The following is a 20354-nucleotide window of genomic DNA, read 5'->3' on the forward strand; positions in this document are numbered from 1 at the left end:
GGTGCTTGCTTACTTCTGGGGATGTCATCCCAGCTATACTTAATGTTTTGTTCTAAATTGAATGGACTTCTGGGATTGTCAGGAAACACCAGGAAAGAGTATTTGGATGCTGTGTTATGCCTACCAACCCCATAATGACTTTCACTGCTCTGTTTTCATGTTCTAGATTTTCATCTGAACGAAGTACACAGAAGGGAACTGGTGACTTTTTCTAACAACTCAATTTCCTTTTTGAAATTCCTTGCATGTGTCAGGGTCAGACTTTTCTCCACCAGTTATTTCAGCAAGGTATAGGGCAATCATTGCAGAATAGTTGGTTAAATCTAAAGCAAAAACTATTTCACAAACTGCAATGTTCCCTCTCATTTTTTCTATCCATGTGCGGAATGAATTTTGTCATGTGCAGCACCAATACTGAGATAATGTGTGGATGTGCACCACCAGTAGAAACAAAAAAACTAGATATAATGTATATTTTCTTAAAGCCCTCTCTCCCTGCCACAGCCCCGGGCTAGGGGAGAGGCCTTTCTCCCCGCAGCAGCCCCGGGACTGGGGAAGAGGCCTCTCTCCGGCCACAGCTATGCATGCCCCAAGCTCCCTCATCACCGCCTCCCGTCTCACCCCACTGCCCACCCCCAACCCTATTCCCCACCTCACCCACACATCCTCCAGGCTCACCTGTGCCTACCCCCCGTGTGCTGTGTGTGCATCAGCACTAATCAGGTGTATGCCCCTTGAAACCTCTTGTGCAGCTGCGCAGGCATGCACCTTAAGGGAACACAGTCACAAAATCTTCCAGAGCTGTGAGTTGCAGATTCCATTAGCCGTCCTGACGGATCAAATAAAAAGCACCAAATATCCGCCAACAGCTGGCATTTGTCCTGGCATCTTCATGTTTCTACTGATCCTTGATGAACTTCCTCAACCTGCCTTGCCAAAACCAGTTTATGGGCACACTTCTTATAGCATGTAAGATGCCACTGTGTGCTGTGTTTAAGCAGGTCCTCCACTGTGGTATTCTCCAAAGATTCTGCTATTAGTTGGTATTCTTCATCTCCCCATTGATGCCTAAAAATGATCAAAGCAAAAGTAAAAACAAGGATTTTGTAATAAGTTACTTTGAGATTGTAATTAGATAATTTTGTGCATGCCGTTGGATTCCTGTAATTTTTGGCTGGATGCTCATGTCTTAACCAGTGCGTCATTACAACTTATTTGGCATAATAAACAAAGCTGATAATCAATACCGCTGGTCCTCTTCTATTTTGCTGATGATTGCAAATGAACTTTAAGCCTTCCTTCCATTTATAGTAATCTGTCATATTAAAACAATTAATTAGATATTGTGTTCTGAGCATTAATTGATAGTACAGTATTGTTAGTCAAGGACCACAATTTAACTTTTTGTGAGGGCTGCATGTTTGACATATCTGTGGTAAGATATAATTAAACATTCTTTCGAATGTATATATCTACATAATTGTTCTAGGTTTCTCATGGTTGGTACCACTGTGTTCCTGAGAGAAGGGACTTTTGAATGATATCCAATTCAACGCATTGCCAATAACATTGTGTTATCAACATTTCCACCTACCAGAAGACATGGTGCTGGGGGCTGGGGAGGAAGGGAGGGAGTATCCCTGCTATGCCGCAGAGGGTGATGCCATTGAAATTATGTAGATGTTTGCAAATCAAATGACCCCACCCTTACTTTTCTATCATTAACTGGCCCACCGAATTAGACATGCTCCCAACTTTTATGGTGTGTGATTCCTAGCTATCTCAGAGACTCCCATATTACTGTATATTTGCTCAAAGTCCTTAGGTCTAAATATGTGGTTGCTGGGCATTCTCAGTGGAGGGTTTCCTATTCTGGAATTCACTTTCCTTGCTAATCTAACAAAGCCCAAGCCAGTTGACTTTCAGGGCACCCTCTTGGGACCATGTATCTTCTCAGGCTTGTGCATGAGCAGGTGATTGTGGGAAAGACATTCCAGGTAAATTCTTGAGGAGGGGGAAGTCTCTTTCTTTGTTTTGTGATTTTGGTGTTATAACGTTGCGTACATTTTCTCAGAGTGGCTTGATGGGTGCAGTGTAAGCAGATCAAAATAAATATAGGGTCTGATCCTGCAGTCCTCTCAAAGGCACATTACCCAGTGAAGCCTTTAATTGGCAGCCCACTGCAGGATCTGGTGAATAGTTTATGAACTACTTTGAAATCCACCAGGATGAGATCAGCTAATATGAGATAGCAAGATAAGCAAGACAGTAAGGTATTCACAATTCCATAGTGATGTAGGACTTCACTGTTCCCACTCTGATGCTCTCCATGGCCATTCAAAACTTCACAAAGACAATAGAGAGAGAATTGAGATTCCCCCCACCCCGCATTCCAAAAGCACAAGCCCTTGCTGCTTGGGATAAAGGAGAATATCTGTTATTTGTGAACAGCATGGGGACTATCCTATGTAGTTGAGCAGTTCAGATGCCAACCAGTAGAGGGCAGTGGTAGATGTATAAAGCAGCCAGTTTGTTATAATATTAGGATAATATACAGTTTGGAGATTGACCTTTCATTTATCTACCTACTTAGTCCTCTTGTGAACTAATTACGTGTTTTGGAAACAAGGTCTAAGTTTTGACTTTGACATTGTGAGGTATTAGTGATCACCATAAAAGGCAATAAAAGGCATGATTCTTTTGTAGGTTTGTTAGCATTTGATCAGTTTCCAAAGATGAAGTCAATAAGTAGAAGACATCCATTTCTAAAAATGTTGCACAGCTACTGAATTATACCTCGTTCCTCAGAGGGGGAGCTCCATTCATTTTTGTGATTGCTGTTACTCCAAATTGAAGTCTGTGTGTGTTACTCCATTTTGGCTATATCCCAGGGATTGGAACGAGGGAGGGTATCACGTTCTGACCAGAGAGACATACTTTTCATATTTTGCTACTTGAAATATAAGTGAAGAAAATTATATGAAAAACAAGTTCTGACAAGTGGAATGACACCAGTCAGAATTTGCTACTTGATGGACCAGGGATGAGAAAAGTGGAGAGTACAGAACTGTAGTGAGTACCAATAGCTGCACTTATACAATACCATTTATCAGAGAATCACAGTGTTCATTATCAGTCTTAACGAAGCTTCACCATACTTCTGTGAGGTGAGGTAGGTATTATCAGTCCCATTTTACAGATAGGTAAACAAAGCAGATACATGATTTTCCTGAGAACATACAACCAGTGGAAGAGGCAGGAATCCAGGAATCTCCTAAAGCCCAGATCTGTGCTGTAACCACTAAACTCTACTTTATTATCAGTAAAGAGATTAAATGGGTTAGTTGTGGCCGCCACTGTTTTTTTGATTGGATAAGGAAACATAAGAATGACATGAGTATGTGACGATATCTAAAAGTGTATGTGGCACTTGGGAAAAGGTTACTCAGACAAGTTACTAGGCAATGATGTCCTGTCTTTGATTACCAATCAGCCAATGAGAGTTTGTTCTGATGATGTCATGTTTGTATATTAATCCTTGATAAAGCATGTGTGGGTCGAGTTTTGTGAAAACTGGTCACTTTTGTTTAGGGAACACCGCAGCTCTCATTCTGCTAAATTACTTTTTTTTAAAGACACACTATCAAGTCAAATTTGACCCCAAATTTAAATTTGGTAACTTAAAATTTTTTATAAAACCTAAGACCAATGGAAATGTTCCAGTTAAGTTATTTTAAAATAATTCAAAAGTAATTTTATATAAATAAATAACCATTCCTTTGTGCAGTGTTTGCAATCCAAACATTGCAGCATTATGCTGGTGCCTGAGAGCATAAATGTGAAACAAATATGAAACTGACCAGTCTATTTTTATTTTCATTGTTGAGCAGAGAAAAATTTAAAAAGTGAACAATATAAACAGCAAAAAAGTAGTAAGAATTTAATAATCGAAGACTCTTAGTAATACAGGAAAATATGTGTTTGTTTTTAAATGTTGATTTTAACTGGGCTATGTCCTGTGTATGAAAACCGTTGTAGTCAATCTTTTTTTTTTTTTTACACTTAACTATTACTCAAAACACAGGAATAGTCAGATTTTGCTCCTGGCAGCAAACTTCCAAGGAAATATTTGACGACATTATAATTCTCCTGTGATACAGGCATCTCCCCAACATTTGTGAGACGCGGGGTAGCAATGAGGCAGTTAAAAAGAAATATTATACTCTGAAACTCTATTATTGTGATTCCCAATGCTTTGCCTGAAGTTTTCACTTGGGCTACTACTGAACCTAGTAGCATTTAGGAAAAAGGATCTCTCATGCATAGCACTGTGGATTGTTTGCTTTCATCATTTGCATCTAGAAGTTGTCACTGTACAGACTTGGCTTGAAATGTACAGTAGAGCAATTGTTCCCTTTGGTAGGTGGGGAATGTGTGGTAGCAATATACTGCAGATAACTTGCAGATTCTAATTCAGGGCTTTCATAGGGAAAACTCAGCTGTGAATATAAACTAATGTTTTGCCTACTAGTCTAGGTTCACAAAAGTTCAGATCCCCGCTAACTGGTGTACAAGTATGAAAAGGCATATGAAGAACTGTGGGTGTCTAATACACTGTGACACAGTGATCTCAACCGTATTTTCGTAAGAAAGTGGGCTGAGTTTCTGAAAACAGGACAGGGAGCCAGGAATTCCTGGTTTCTGTTCCAGCTTTGTCACTAACCCACAGAGAAACCTTGGGCAAGTCACATAACCTCTCTGTGCCTACATTTCCTGTTTGTAAAATGGCACTTATTACTTTATCACGGGATTGTTGTATGGACTGATTAATTAGTTTTACAAAGCACTTTGAAGAAAAGTTCAAAGTACTGTAGTAAACTAACCAAAATACAAAAAATACATGGAAGAAATACAGAAACTCCCACTTTCCAGTCAAGAATTGACTCCCCTTTTATGTTTGATTACTGCAGATACTCTTATTTGGTGAACAGTACAAGTGGTTAATCCTACGAACGTGCAATCTCCAGCCTTGTCTACATTAGGAACGTTAGTGTCCATCAGTGTGAGTGGTACAAGTTGCAACAGTGTAAGTGCTAGTGGTTGACTGAGTTCCTAATAGGCGTTCATGACACTTTGTTTAAAAGATGCCTGAGCCTGGCCTACACTAGTAGATTTTATTTATTTCTGTCTAGGTATCTTGATGACCCCATCATCATTATCAAAAGATGCCTTCACAAGCATTTCACCTTTTAACCATTGATATTGCAAACATGTCAGCTTCATTACATATTGAATGAAAAAATATTTTTTGGAACTTTACAGTTGCATTACGTGCTCCAAGTATGAGGCTGAGCATGCATCCTTATCTGTTCTGCTTTGCTCACGTGCTTTCAGTATACTATATGTCAAATAATATTTTTCATTCAAATGCAGATACACACGTGCTTAAGGTAATACAGACTGTATTGTAATGCAGCTGCATTATTTTAGTGATCTCCAGCATCACTGTGCCCCCTCATCCCCTGGTAGGCCATTGGTTAGAATTGAGTCGTAAGTAAAAGTGCCCCCTACTGAATCAGGAACACCGACCGCTTCCTAGAGCATTGAGTTTTTCCATGGCAGTGGAGGCTCTCATCTCAGCACATCAGTCTCAACGTGTCAAATTCCACAAAGTTAACAAGGTCAGATCACTGGTCTAGGTAATAGAACTGCAGGATTTTTTATTCCAGCTCTCGCATCCTGAAATATCTAGACCTATCTTTTTTTTTCCTTTTTAGTTCTTAAATGGGGATTGGTGGGGTTACAGACACCAAAAAATGTCTGTAGAGATCCAAATATATAGAAGATGGCTGCCTTCTGCTCCTCCTCCCTCCCACTAACCTAGTTTTCAGTAGACTTCTGACCATGATTTTTGTCCTTGATTCTAGGTCAGCTCCTGATCCCATTTAAGTAAATGGGAAAACTCTTATTGGCTTGAATGGAAATAGTGACCATGACAATGTGATGCAAAAGTATAAAGAAGACATCCATGCAAAATCCATGCTATGGCCAAAACTTTCAAAAGTAGCCACTGAATTTAGGTATTGTAACAAAGTTCCTCCTCCACCTTGGTGGGTCCTGCGCTTATTGGCGGATTTGTTCACCTCAGTGATCTTCCCTTCTTGTGGAACCCCACAGTTCTGAGTCAGCTCCCCCTTCTGTGTTTCTGATCAAGAGTTGGAGTTTGGGGAACCCAGGCCGCCTCTACTTCCAGGTCCAGCCCAGGGCCCTGTGGGATCACAGTGTCTATATTACCTCCTGTAACAGTTGCATGACAGCTACAACTCCCTGGCTACTTGTTTCCCATGGCCTCCTCCAAAACACCTCTTTATCCTCACCACAGGACCTCCCCTGGTGTCTGACAATGCTTTTCCTCCTCAATCCTCCAGCAGTACACTCTCTTCACTCTCAAGCCCTTGCCTTCTTACTCCAGCTTCCTTTCACATTGCTCTTCTCTCTGGCTCCTCCCTCCTGACTGGATGTGAGCTCCTTTTTAAAGCCAGGTGCCCTGATTAGCCTGCCTTGATTGGCTGCAGGTGTTCTAATTAAAGTAGCTATCTCTACTGCCTTCTAGAAAGATCTTAATTGGCTCCAGGTGCCTTGATTAACCTGGAGCAACTGCCATTTGGTTACAAGGGTACTAGGGATTTGTTTAGCCTGGGGCTAACATACCTGTTTCTCAATACTTTACTGTAGCCATCTGGCCTTGCCCCATCACAGTATCTAAATTGAAACACCTTGGACCTGATTTTCAGAAGTGTTGAGCAATGCACAACTGCTGCTTAAGTCAGCAGAAAATCAGGCCCAAGGCACCCAAAATAAGTGTCCACTTTTGAAAATGTTGGTCTAAATTTTTTGTAAATTTTGCCCTTGTTTTGTGTATCAAAACTAGCAGTCAGGAGCTCTAAGCTATTTGTGTTCATAGGAATGGTTTCAACAAATAAAACCTACTTCACCTGTAAACAAGAGGGCAAAACTAAGTGAATGAATTGGAGTCATAGCCATTAGTTTAAGTACAGTAGTGCATTTTCCATATGAGAGTGAAAAGTACATTCCCAAACATAGAGGATGGATTTGCACATTGAAGGAGTTCTGAATAACTGCAAAGGTTTCTGTTCATATGTTCTTTCTCCTCATTTTTTACAAAAGTAATTACGGACAGATAGATTTGGCTATCTAAAAATGTTCACAATAGTCTCATTGTTTTGGGGATACAGTTTTATAGGCTTTCTCTGCATCTCAACCTTACAAAGTTAAACACAAACCCCTACAGCCAACTGAGACAAGATATGTAAAATGAAATTAACATACAAATTATTTTTTTAAAAGCATTATAAAATATATAACAATATAAATCATAGCTAACCCAGTTACAATAGAAAGGCCTTTTCCATATCTGATCCACTAACACAATCTTATTATAATAGCAATGTTATTCTCAGAAAGAGAAGCCTAATTAGATTTAAATCTATCTAAGTAAATATGAAATGGGTGCCAACTCTGTCTCTCTAATTCCCATGGCACATGGATTTAATTAAATGTTTATACTCTTATTAATTATTGCGTAAATCTTGGTGGGAGGTTTTATTTTGAGGGGGGGAGGCTTAGTCATTTAATCTGCATTCATTTTATTGGAATACTTTTTTAGATCATTACTGTATAAATTAAAGCTGCAGTTTTTGAAGGAACCTAAGGGGGTTAGGCACACAAATCCCATTGAATTTCAATCCTAAATCGATTAGACTCCTTTGAAAATCCCAGCCCGAATGTAATTGGATACTTAGGGCTTGTCTGTACATATAATTGTTCCTGATTTAACTCCATGTGTGGACAATCTTTTTCCACAATACAGTGCCTTGTTCCTGTTTAGCTTAATGCACAAACAAGGCAATCCTCTTCCAGAACAAGTAGGTCCATACATGGAGTTAATCAGGAACATCTCCATGGGTAAACAGGCCCTTAGATGGTCAGGGACCATCCTGTAATGATACGTTTATACTGTGTCTAGCTCAATGGGGCTTGGACTGCTAGGCACTACATCCATACATTCCTATTACTAGGTAACTTAGGACAATGTCATCCTTCGCATACTGGCTATTGTCTCTGTTAGTCACCTTTTGGTTGGGTTTATAGTCTTCTGGACAATAAAATAGGGGCAGCAGATAACTGTAGGGAAAGCTTTGAGTTATTATGGGAGAGTTTTGTGCTGATTTTTAGCAATGATTTATTGTTTATTACTTGGTGTAAGGAAGCAGAGTGGCCTCATCTGACCTCACTCTGCCTCCTCTCAAGGAAGTGCAGAGGAAGGGCAGGAAGTATAAGAAGAGGGCCCTGCTGTAGGGTTGCTAGACATCTGGTTTTCGACTAGAACACCTGGTCAAAAGGGACCCTGGCAGCTCTGGTCAGCACCGCTGACTGGGCCGTTAAAAAGTCTGGTTGGCGGCGCAGCAGGGCTGGCTCCATGCAGCTCCTGGACCGGGAACTGCCTGAGGTAAGTGCCACCTGGCTGGAGCCTGTACCCCAAACTCCCTCCCAGACCCTGCACCCTGACCTGCACCCCAACCCCCTGCCCCAATCCTGAGCCCCCTCAGGTATCCAAACTCCCTCCCAGAGCTCGCACCCTGAATCTCCTCCCAAATCCCCTGCCCCAGCCATGAGCCTGCTTCTGCACTCCACCCCTTGGCCCAAGCCAGAGCCCCCTCCTCCACCCCAAGCTCCTCATCCCCAGCCCCATCCCAGAGCCTGCATGCCCGGCTGGAGCCCACCCCCACTTGCTCACTCCAACCCCTTGCCCCAGTCCAGAGCCCCCCCGCCCACCCCCGCATCCTGATCGCCTCATTTCTGGCCCCACCCAGGAGCTTGCACCCCCAGCAGGAGCCCTCACTCCCTCCTACACTCCACCCCTGTCCTAGCCCAGTGAAAGTGAGTGAGGGCGGGGGAGAGCAAGCAACTGAGGGAGGGGGGCTGGAGTGAGTGGGGGCAGGGCCTCAGTGAAGGGGCAGGGCAGAGGTTGGGGCAAGGGTGTTGGGTTTTGTGCAATTAGAAAGTTGGCAACCCTACCCTGCAGTACAACTCAGTTAGGGCTGGACAAGGGAAGGAGGCAGATGTCCTTCCCAGGGAGCTGAGCCCTCAGCCGAGCCTGTGACCAGGAGCATAAAAGAAAGGCAAACCACTGCCCCAGGAGATGGAAGGCCCCAGGGAGAGACTAGAGGAAGGGCCGCCTGATCGTGACACTGAGGCCAGGTCTACACGAAGCGCGAAAATCGATTTTAGATATGCAATTTCAGCTACGAGAATAGCGTAGCTGAAATCGATTATCTAAAATCGATGTACTCACCCGTCTTCACCGCGCGGGATCGATGTGCGCGGCTCGCCATGTCGATTCCGGAACTCCGTTGGTTTTGGTGGAGTTCCGGAATCGATGTAAGCGCGCTCAGGGATCGATATATCGCGTCTAGATGAGACGCGATATATCGATCCCCGAGCAATCGATTGTAACGCGCCGATACGGCGCGTCGTATAGACGTGGCCTGAGAGTAAGGTCTCAGTGGCAATGGAGCAGTGCCAGCAGGAACCAGTAGGAATTAGCCCAGGCAAAAGAGACTTTGGTCTGGGTGTGCTGCTGGGTCTCGAGGCAGCTATCACATTTCCCTGCTGACCCTGGCCGGGATCACCTGCCACGTCTAGGGCCCTGGGCTGGGAGCTGGTGGAGCAGAGTGGCCCCAGATCCCTCTCCTCCCAGCATTGTACAGGGACTGGTTGTGCTCTAATCTTTAGGCCAGAAGGCCGGCAATATAGACCATTTAATTGCTCAGCCCGGACTCAGAGGGCTGAGCCATAGACTTTTGTTGTTCACCCCACACCAGGAGGCCTAGACTACCAGCCAGCTGGTGGTTTGCTTAATCCTCCTTTGGAGGTTTGAACTGCTATTTGGGCAATTGTGCAGCTGCAGACCAGGCTGCCTGACAAAACCTCTGGTGGTGTACTGACACCCCACCACTGCCAGAGGGGGCACCCTGGCCCTGAGAGATAGGAAGTCTACCCTGGGGCTACAAGAGTATCTAGATGCTCCAACCAAGATTGGGACCCCTTTGTGCTAGGTGCTGTACAAATAGTAAGCATCCCTGGTCCAAGGAGCTTACTGTGAAGGATGTGAGGCTGCTCTGCAATAATTGATGAATTATTGACTTCCTTGGCTCCAGCCAAGTTACACAGATTGCTTACCAAGGCTGGGACCCAAAAGATCAAAGGACAATAAAAATTTAAGACTCTCTGCCCAGAGATGAGATGAGGGAACAAGGCCTAAAGCCTAAGACCTTTGGGGGGCACTCAGAGAGATGAGAGAAGGGGTTTGAGGTGCAGGTGGCCTGGCAACTATGGCACTTAGAATCTAAATAGATGATATGACAGACAAAAGATGGGAGGAGAAACAGAGGCACAGAGCTGAAGTGACTTGTTTAAGGTCACAGTGCAGATCAGAGGCAGGGCATGGAATAGGATTCATGTCTCCTGAGTTCCAGTCCCATGCTTTGCCCACTGAACCATGCTGCCTCTGATTTTCTTTCTTTACTTTTGCATCACATTGTTCTGGTCACTCATAATTAGTTGGTTAAACATATTGTGGTGTTACTGCCTCTCTAATACAGCATAAGCAGGTGCACTCAGGGCCAATAAAAATATGCACAACAAACAACAGCTCGGGACTAAAGGAAAACAGCAGGTAAAGAGTGGAAGATCTTGTGGCTAAAGCACAGGGGTGTGTCAGAAGATCTGGGTTCTATTCCTGGCTTAGCAAAAGAGTTGATGCATGATTTCAGGGCCTGATTCACCATTGTGTTACTCCAGTTTGACACTAGTATAAATCCATTGGGCTCAATTCACCATTACTCTGTGCCTTATATAGTCATTTACACTAGTTGCATAGCAGGTGTAAAATGCTACTGAATCAGAATGGTTGATGCACACCGTAGACTTTACATACTTAATCCAGGCACCTGTGCTTGGCATTGCAGGGTCAGTGTAACAATCCAGAGACCCTGCAGTGCTTGCAGGGAGTGCTTGATGGGGCTGCAGTGTGTTTTGTCCATCTAAAACAGGAGGCCTAGTATGGATGCTCTGGTCGTTACAGCCAGCAGTAGTTCAAGCACACTGTTATTAGCTGCACCAGTGCAATTCTATAGTGTGGACCAATTTTCATTAATAGCTCCCAGTACTTGCAGTACTTCCTGGTCTTCTTTATCTTATCTTATAACTCTGTTTATAACAAGGCAATCCTCCTAATAGCTCAGTGTGGAATATATGCAACTCACATGGACTCTCCATTCCTCCTTTGATTTATCCTCTCCCAATGGGGCTCATACTTAGTAGCTCTCTCCAGGAGATCCTTGGGGAAATCCTGCCCAAAGAGAGATTGTGACATCCTTTAATCACCCATCCAACCTCTCCCCTAACCCACAGATACTTCTCCTTAAGTTAACAATTGCTGTTTACATAGCACAACCGGACTCCATTGTCCAGATGAATTTGCAGTTGGGGATCAGGTGATTCTCATGGATCGCCGTCAGCTGGGGAGGGAAAGAGATGAGGTTGATTGCAGAAATGCTGGTGGGTAAGCAATATTAGCTGCTGCCTAGGGCTCTAGATGTGATCTCGCTGCCCTTTACTAGGCTGAAAACAGTGCTTCAGTTGGTAGAAAACTGTCATCCACTGAACTGTAAAGTTCAGGCCAGCACTGTAGCAAGGTTATGATAAACCAGGTGTCAGCAGGGTTCTTCAGGAAGCTGAGCTATTGGAATGAATCCAAGTGTTGTGTCAATGATGAAACTGTGAGCATGGTTATTAAAAAAGCTGGTATGAGTAGTGCAAGTGCTGCTTATCGCTTGCCCTCAGGAACTATCAAAGGAAGCACAACCATCTTCCATTACTATTAAAACAAAAATCAAGCACCCGTGTGGGCAGAAAGAACCCCAGAGATATTGACAGCTGAACAAGGCTATGAATAATTCATCCCTCAAATGCCTCCTGTGTGTTTCATCCATTTAGGCTGCTCAGAGTTCTAGCCACTGAATATACAGACAGATCTACTTCCAAAACCACAGGGACGGAACCCTACAGACTGATTGCCACTTCTGTCAGCTTGTTCTCCAGGAAGCTGTGGCTGTTGCAATGCTGCATGACATTTCCCAGGTCAAGAAAGCAATTGTGCAACCTTTGCTCATCTTGCAAGCAATTCTGGTAGGAAGCAGTATCACTCAGCAAAATTGGGACTAGCTGTTATCTGGGTGAGTAAATGAGCTGGGGCTAAGCTGGGAAGTAGTGGTCTGATGTTTTCTACAAGAAGGGATGTGATGGGCTAGTTGGGCAGTGGCTCTTTGCTTTGGGAGGGGAATTTGCACCTTGAATAATAGTTTATGTGCCAAGCAGTCTCTTGTGAGTCCATGTTCAAAAACAATCTAGGTGCCCCTGCCAAAAGTTCCTGAGACACGAGTAAGGATTTTTCCCAGCCCAAACTCTCTCAGTGGAAGAGAAGTTGTTAAGTGGCTGTGCCACAGCCTATGTGAAGTGAGCTAGTTGTGTCAGCTCATTTGCTGCTGGGCAGTTGTAAGCATCATGGTTGGTGATCTTGTTGGCACCCTAAGCAGGGAGGCTAAAGATTCACCAGACTAGAGTCTGATTTCCCCTCCTACCCCCAAAGAAGATCCTCTTGGGTCAGGAGTGAGTTTTTTTGACAGAGCCGAATGAGAGAAGGCTGCACTGAGGAGAAAAAAGGGCTTTGCTTTCCAGGGCTGTCAACCTGGTAGCTGTTCCTCAGCACAGAATTCACATATTAGGCTGCAGAGACCTTTCTTACAATTTACTCCTTTCCTGCTGCTGGTTTATATTAAAAACCCCTCCAGCCACTCTATTTATCATCATTATCATGTTCCCATTACGGCTCTGGCATTTAGGGCAGTGACAAAAGCACTCTATTAGCTCTGGTCAAAGGATGCTGCCAGTTAGAGTCATCAACATTCCCCCATCTCTCCTCCACATCCCCCAGAATTCCTGTGGTCCAGAAGGCTTTTTCCCAGCTTGCAGATGGTCAGACTCTCAGCTGGCTCTCCCTCACTGTAATCATAGCAGCTATAGAGATGACTGACTGTTTAGGGTAAGAATTTAACCCCTTGCGTGGTTAGAATACAAAAACCATGAGGAGTCCTGGTGGCACCTTAGAGACTAACAAATTTATTTGGGCATAAGCTTTCGTGGGCTATAACCACTTCATCAGATGCATGGAGTGAAAAATACAGTAGGCAGGTATAAATACACAGCACATGAAAAGATGGGAGTTGCCTTATCAAGTGGGGGTCAGTGCTAACGAGGCCAATTCAGTTAGGGTGGATGTGGCCCATTTCCAACAGGTGACAAGAACGCCACTAACCATCACCTACAGCCCTCAACTAAAACCTCTCCAGCGGATCATCAGAGATCTACAACCTATCCTGAAGGATGATCCCTTGGGAGACAGGCCAGTCCTCGCTTACAGACAGCCCCCCAACCTGAAGCAAATAGTCACCAGCAACTACACACCACACAACAAAAACACTAACTCAGGAACCAATCCCTGCAACAAACACTGTTGCCAACTCTGTCCACATATCTATTCAAGGGACACCATCATAGGACCTAATCACATCAGCCACGCTATCGGAAGCTCATTCACCTGCAGAGCTACCAATGTGATATATGCCATCATGTGCCAGCAATGCCCCTCTGCCATGTACATTGGCCAAACTGGACAGTCTCTATGCAAAAGAATACATGGACACAAATCAGATATCAAGAATTGTAACATTCAAAAACCAGTAGGAGAGCACTTCAGTCTTCCTGGACACTCAATAACAGACTTCAAAGTGGACATACTTCAACAAAGACTTCAAAACCAGACTTCAATGAGAAACTGCAGAATTGGAATTAATTTGCAAACTTGACACCATCAGATTAGGTCTGAATAAAGATTGGGAGTGGCTGGGTCACTACAAAAAATAATTTTCCCTCTGTTGATACTCACCTTCTTGTCAACTGTTGGGAATGGGCCACATCCACCCTAACTGAATGGGCCTCATTAGCATGACCCCCACTTGGTAAGGCAACTCCCATCTTTTCATGTGCTGTGTATTTATAAATGCTTACTACATTTTCCACTCCATGGATCTGATGAAGTGGTTATAGCCCACGAAAGCTTAAGCCCAAATAAAATTGTTAGTCTCTCAGGTGCCACAAGGATTCCTCGTTGTTTTTGCTGATCCAGACTAATAGGGCTACCCCTCTTAAACATGGAAGAATACATTACTTATTAGGAGAAGAAATACGCAGACAAAGCAAGCCAGGCTTTTGACTTGTGTCTGGGTGGTTTCCATGGCAATGTAGCTGTGGAGCCCTTTGTGCTGCTGGTCTTGAGCCTCACGGCAGTTCCACTTATTGGTTTATAAGTGCTCAACTCTCGTACCAAGGGAAATGTATCCAACTCAAAAGTGGGATGGAAATCCCAAGATAGGCAACTGTGGGTACTTATGTTTATTGTGTTTGCTGTGTCCCCTGAACAAACTATGAACACCAGCGTGTTGGAAACCATGGCTCCTTTGCAGCCAAGTGAGGTGCTGAAATGTCACATGGATTTTGGGATAATACAGTAGCTTCTGCAGCAGACATTGAAGATATAAGCACAAGGTTATGATGACCTATATCCCTTGCTCTCGTACATGCTACAAACCGTTAATATTCACATCTAACATATTCGGAACACATACACCAATCTCAAACATACACTAATCACAGGCACATACCTAACACATTGAATACACATTAACTGATCACAGGCACAACCTTTGGACACATGCTTCTGTCACACACAGACACCTATCACCTCACTTGCATATGTGAGTCATAAGAGCAAGATTATGATTATGGCTGCATGTAGGTCATGAAATGGTGGATTCTAGTATTTTCCTGGGGTGGGTTGTTTTTTAGTAGCCGTGCTTCTGACATTGGGGGATGTTTATACATGGAGGGGTGGATCTAACTGTTAATAATTGAAAGTGAGAACATTTTAAACTTGGCTTTCAGGAGAGGCTGAGAGAGCAGGATCTTTCTTTGTTAACAGCTTGTTTGTCAATTGATCACAGAAATGGAAGGGCACAGAATGTGTGGTGTCTCTGTTTTTCTTTGGGTGTGGGGAAAGTCCTTGAGCTAACATAGCTGGTTTAAGAGGTGACTGTACAATGCTGCTTTTTTTTCAAAGGCTGAGTTCAGGAAGGCGATGTTGAAGAAGAGTGACATTCCTCTGCCTCTCTCACCAGTGCATACCCCACCACCATTATACAGTAGTGACAAACATGCATACACCAGTGGCACCCAGTCATGCACTTCCCTATGACTGTCACATGCACTGAAACATACAGCACATCCACTTGCACTGATTTGCACACTACCAGAAGTATCAGTCTCCTGCACACAAATCACACACAGAGACACCAATCAGACATGTCCCGACTATACTCCTATGACTAATGCAGCCATGCCACAGAGCCTTACGTATGATCTATGTACCTGCCGGCTACATTTACAACATTTACACATACCCACACATCAACACCTGACATACATCAACCAATCACACACCCAGATGTTTACGTCAACCAATCACATGTACCACTCCTCCATATCCACCTGCATGGACTGATCTCTCTTAGCCCCAACATCACTGCACAGGCCTCTCCATTGTTTTCCTAGGTATGAAACATCCACATTGTTGTTGGACACTTGTTTTTCCATCTCCCTGAATGGAAGACCCTCTTCTAGGGCCTTTCTTTTGCTTGTTTAGAGCTGATGTAATGAATGTAATGGGTCCTCTGTTCTCTTTGTAGAAAGGAATGTTAATTATTTTCAGCAGACTAATTACACTGCTAATGAGAGGCTGTACTGCAGTGATACTCTCTTTAATTACTCGTTCTTAAGTGCTGTACCGAGCCGTTTTTGAACATGCTATTAAATGCAAATGCCTGCATCTGGCTTGGAGATCTGCCTTTGGGCTCCCCGGAAGAAATGCTTTGCTAAGTTTAGGAGTCCATGTGATACAGGCAATTGAACAAATGAGCATAATGTGCAGATCCACCTAGTCGGGGACCCACCAGAACAACGGTTTGCTTTATTTTCTGTATGAATTCTGTGCTGGTGAAAGTGAAGGATTGTGCCTCCAGCAGTGCCTGGAGGCCTCACCAAGATCAGGGCTCCACGGGCCCTGCACCAAAGATCTCTTAGTCTAATGAAGCAAGACAGGCAAAGGGTGGATTGGGAAATTGAGGCACAGAGAGAGAGAGATGAAGTGACTTGCCCAAGGTGTCACAGCAGGTCAGTGATAGAGCTGGGAATAGAACCTAGGTCTCACAAGTCTTAGGGTGATGCTCTACCCACTGAACCACATTGCCTGTAACTTTATGCTTAGAGCCAGTATGACTAATAGTATGACTAGAGCCAGCAGACATATTGTAGTGCAAGATACCTACAGCTAACTCCACAAGTACACCTCAGCCCTGATCCCTACGTGTTCCTGTGCTTCTCTCCCTGAATCCTGCAGGTCTTCTCGTTATGTCCTCCAAAGTCATTCCTACCTAAACGGCTGACAAAATGGCGTATTTTATGTCCATCCTGAGAGAACCACGGTACTGTAGCTGGTATTCAAGTTCTGGTACCCTCCCTCCAGCACTGCTCAGTCTGGGTCTGCAGCACCTCCTTTTATCCAAGTGCTGCACCACCTCTCCAAAGGTACCTCATGTTTTTCTGCAGCACCTTCAGCTTTTCCAGTCATGGCCCTTCTCACCATTCTCCCACTGTACCTCAACCCTGACGTATCTGATGCCGATAACTTGAGTCCTGAGACTCCGAACACACAGTAAGCTCTGCCAATGCACCTTAGTGTGGTTATTCCAGTCACAGGGGAGATGTGGACGCCGTGGTACTGAATTGCTGTCACTTCCCAGGGAGGAGGAAATGCTTGTACAATGACCATGCTAGAAGCCAGTGAAAGATGGAGTGTTGATAGAATTCCAAAAGTCCAGTGCATCTCAGAGTTACAAAAAGCAACTTCATGTGTAGTTAAAGCAACTAGAAGTCAGGTGATCCTGGGACCTTCATAAGGAGCGAAGTGGACCCCAAGAGACAGAAAACCCTACCCAGGAGGGCACTTTCAGCATGATGTGTTGAGAGTTGTCCCCAGAGCTCTAAATGGCCCAGTGTGTCTTCTGGAATAAATGCTGATACCGGGTATAAAGAGCACCCCCAGAATGGTTGCTCTCCTGAGTGGGACATCCTAGCAAACTGGGCTGATCTCCTTCATTGGGCAGTTCCTACCTTCGTTTGGCTTTTCTGAGAGGCGTGTGTCGAAAGCTCAGCTCCGTTCTGTCAGTTTGCCAGGAGAATGCCTTATCTCTCTCCTGGCAGGCACTGTGCCTGCCCCTCATGTTCTCTTTGGAGCAAAGAGTTGCTGAGCTCTGGGAGGCTGAGTGGGCGGGTAATGAGTTTGAGCCTGCGTCGCTGGTATCAGACTTCTGAGGGGACGATAATCCCTGGGGGGGAAATTCTTGAGAATACAAGTAGGTCGTTTGTTTCTGCTTCTCTCATTTCCTTTACTTTTTCTTGTCTTCCCCTCCCCAACTGGCTGTTGCTTAGCTGCTCAAAATGCTCTGAAGCAGTTTCACAGTGTTACTTTAAAGCATGCTGTTGAGATAAAAATTATGGTCCAGGCCCTCCAATGCAGCGCAGCCACTTTGTACCACACTGCTGGTATAAACTGCCCTGACATCTGGTGGAACAGGCCCAGGCAGGATCACCCCAGCGCAAGCGTGGTCCTCCAGTGATGCAGAGATGACACAGGGGTTTATGCATCACTTCCTGCTGCTGGGGTAAGAGGGGAAAGAGGTGTGGCCAGAGGAAATAGGCATGATCAGGACACTCCTGTTGCTAATCCAGTCCTTTATGTTTTTGCCCTCTTGAGGCTATTTACAAATAGCTGAATAAAGCCGATTGAAAATGGCTCCAATTTGTTGAAAGCGGGGAGCTAGGTTGGTCAGAGGTAGTGCCAGGATGAGGAGAGTGTACAGATGGTCATTTAAGCCACCTTTGGACACAAACCTCTGACCTGCACTCCATAGATCATCTGCTTCCCATACTGAGGCCAATATATATACCATGTACATTTCCCTTACCTGCCTGACTAATAACAATAATATTTTTGATCATTACAGTGGAAAGAATTCTGAAAATCTTTGCCCCACTGAAGCTGTTTGTCTGTTTTTTGGACTTTACTCATCTCAGACAGTGAAACTAGATTGCCCAGTTTCATCTTATAGGTTGCAAGACAGCACCAGGCTAAGTTTAAAGGGAGTATTAAAAAGCTACTAAATCTGAATGATAGCCTTTTACATTGGCTCCGCACAGGTGTAAATGACTGCACAAGCTGCAATGCAGTGGAGAATCAGACACTGTGAGGTGTCTGTATGATATGAAGAGTGATTGCACATATTTCAAAACTAGTGATTTTAGGGATCCATAGGTAGCTTGGTACTTGTGGATTTTATCAGCATCACTTCCTTTTAGTGAGGATGGAGCTGAAGAGTTGAATTCTTGCTTGCCTCTGATAATGCACCTCTTAGCATAGACGACATGACATACAATATATTCATCTAGTGTGTAATACCTACTTGGTTTCATGTAAGCTCCTCCGCACTGTGCACATGCTGACCTGAAGAGAAGAATGGGCAAAATGCCCAATGCTTGCTACTCTAGGGCTGTCAGTGTGCACTTTGAGAACCAAGACCTCCAGACTCAAGGATTCAGGGACTGAAGCTGCAAATCTTCTGTCCTTTGTAAAGACTGGGACAACATAGGCTCAGTGTCTGGTTCCACTTGTTCTAGGTCAACAGATGTCATGTTTGCTTAATAGGTTTTAAACATGGGTTAAAACTAATTGAGGCTAATTTAGTTTAAACACAGTTTGGCTGGCCAGGCTGAACAGGACCAAACTGTGTTTCACTGAAGTTTAGAAACTGTATTCTGGTCTAGATAGCTATCAGGAGCCCATCACCATAGCAGTGCCAGTGCCCCCATGTTCACTCAGTCCCCTGCCCAGAAAGACATTGTTTAAGTTGGTGTCTAGCAGGAAAAGAAGAAAAAGGAACAGTTTCATTGTACAATAAATGAGTGTTGAAATAAAAGGTTTGCTTAGACTTCATAAATCAGTTATGACCTGTCAGGTGAATAAGTGATAAATCCGAATGGTACCAGGGCGTAATATGGATAGATTAGGGACTGAACCTCAGTAAATCTGTCCCTTGGAGGTGCAGTTATCAGCATTCCTAAGAGCTATGTGCCTGCATTAAGGAAGGAGCAGGTCCGTAGTGTTTAGCTACCAATTAAATGCATCTTTTTAAAAATAATGATTGAAGTAGTTATTTAGATTTTTTTTCTCTTTTTAGGAGGCATTAACTATGTCCATTCCTAAGTAAAACTCGGGCTGAAGTTCTAAACCAGCAGTTAAGCTGACCATAACTGCTGTAGGCATATGAATGGCAAGATCAAGGGCAGGAAATACACCGATCTCTGAGACTCCTACTACAGAACAGTGCAGTGATTAACAGTACAGGATACCTGTGCCATGACTGGCTGAGACCATTCTCTCTCTGTATAACAGCTGTTAGTTATATGCCACCAGGGTAAGATTTATGTTACAGTTCAACAGGTCAGCTGATCTGGTGCTTCAGTTAAAAGGGCCGGGTGTCCTTATATAATTCAAGAGCTTCTCTGAGAGTGCTGCAGGCTCACTGCTGTGGTGTGTCTCTTCCTTCCAGTACAGAGTGTGGCACAGCCACAGCTGCTGTGTTTGCAGGCAGTTAGGAACTGAGTGCCTTCTGCAATGTGAGGAAACCCCTAGTCTCTCTCAGAGGGAGGCCACTGAAACTAATAGGAGTTAAGGGTGCTCAATGCTTTTTTCCCCTTCTCTTAACAAAATTAATTTTTTGGAGATGGGAGGTAAATTTCCTGAGTGGCATTAACTAAAAATGACTTCAGCTGCCAGAGAACTCTGCAGACAGGAAGTGGCCTTCACACCACTTCCTCTTGGAAGTTACTGTGCAGAGTGAGCTGCTATGTAATATGAGCACTGGCAGAACAGGGTTCTCTCTACTTTCCAACCGAGAGAAGCCTTTGCAGTGGGATTTAGCCTCCAAGATGCTGTGGGGTGCCTGGAAATTTCACCTCTCAAGAGAAGTGAGCAAGGTACA

General features: G+C 44.1%; 2 protein-coding genes across 8 annotated transcripts in view; both read left to right on the forward strand.

Annotated features, from left to right (window-relative positions):
* Window positions 1-20354, forward strand: part of TMEM229B (transmembrane protein 229B) — a 61478-nt gene that overhangs the window by 15107 nt on the left and 26017 nt on the right. For 2 of the 6 annotated variants that reach the window (XM_032774780.2, XM_032774781.2), the window contains exons 2-3: window positions 12082-12320; window positions 16655-16842. The exons of 1 other annotated variant lie outside the window; for it this stretch is intronic. In XM_032774780.2, the coding sequence (XP_032630671.1) occupies window positions 16705-16842 (138 nt within the window). In that variant the 5' untranslated portion in view covers window positions 12082-12320; window positions 16655-16704. Of the gene's footprint in view, window positions 1-12081; window positions 12321-16654; window positions 16843-17572; window positions 17670-19916; window positions 20350-20354 lie in introns of those variants that run through there. 3 more of the 6 variants (XM_032774786.2, XM_032774789.2, XM_032774782.2) reach the window with 3 other exon arrangements.
* RAD51B (RAD51 paralog B) overlaps window positions 20269-20354 on the forward strand; it is a 689205-nt gene continuing 689119 nt past the window's right edge. Inside the window, exon 1 of one of the 2 annotated variants that reach the window (XM_075065388.1) lies at window positions 20269-20349. The gene's annotated coding sequence lies outside the window, so the exon portion shown is untranslated. The remainder of the gene's footprint in view (window positions 20350-20354) is intronic. The other variant, XM_032774777.2, reaches the window with a different exon arrangement.

The sequence above is a fragment of the Chelonoidis abingdonii genome, chromosome 4, assembly GCF_003597395.2.
Source record: "Chelonoidis abingdonii isolate Lonesome George chromosome 4, CheloAbing_2.0, whole genome shotgun sequence".
In the NCBI taxonomy this organism is placed as follows: Eukaryota; Metazoa; Chordata; order Testudines; family Testudinidae; genus Chelonoidis; species Chelonoidis abingdonii.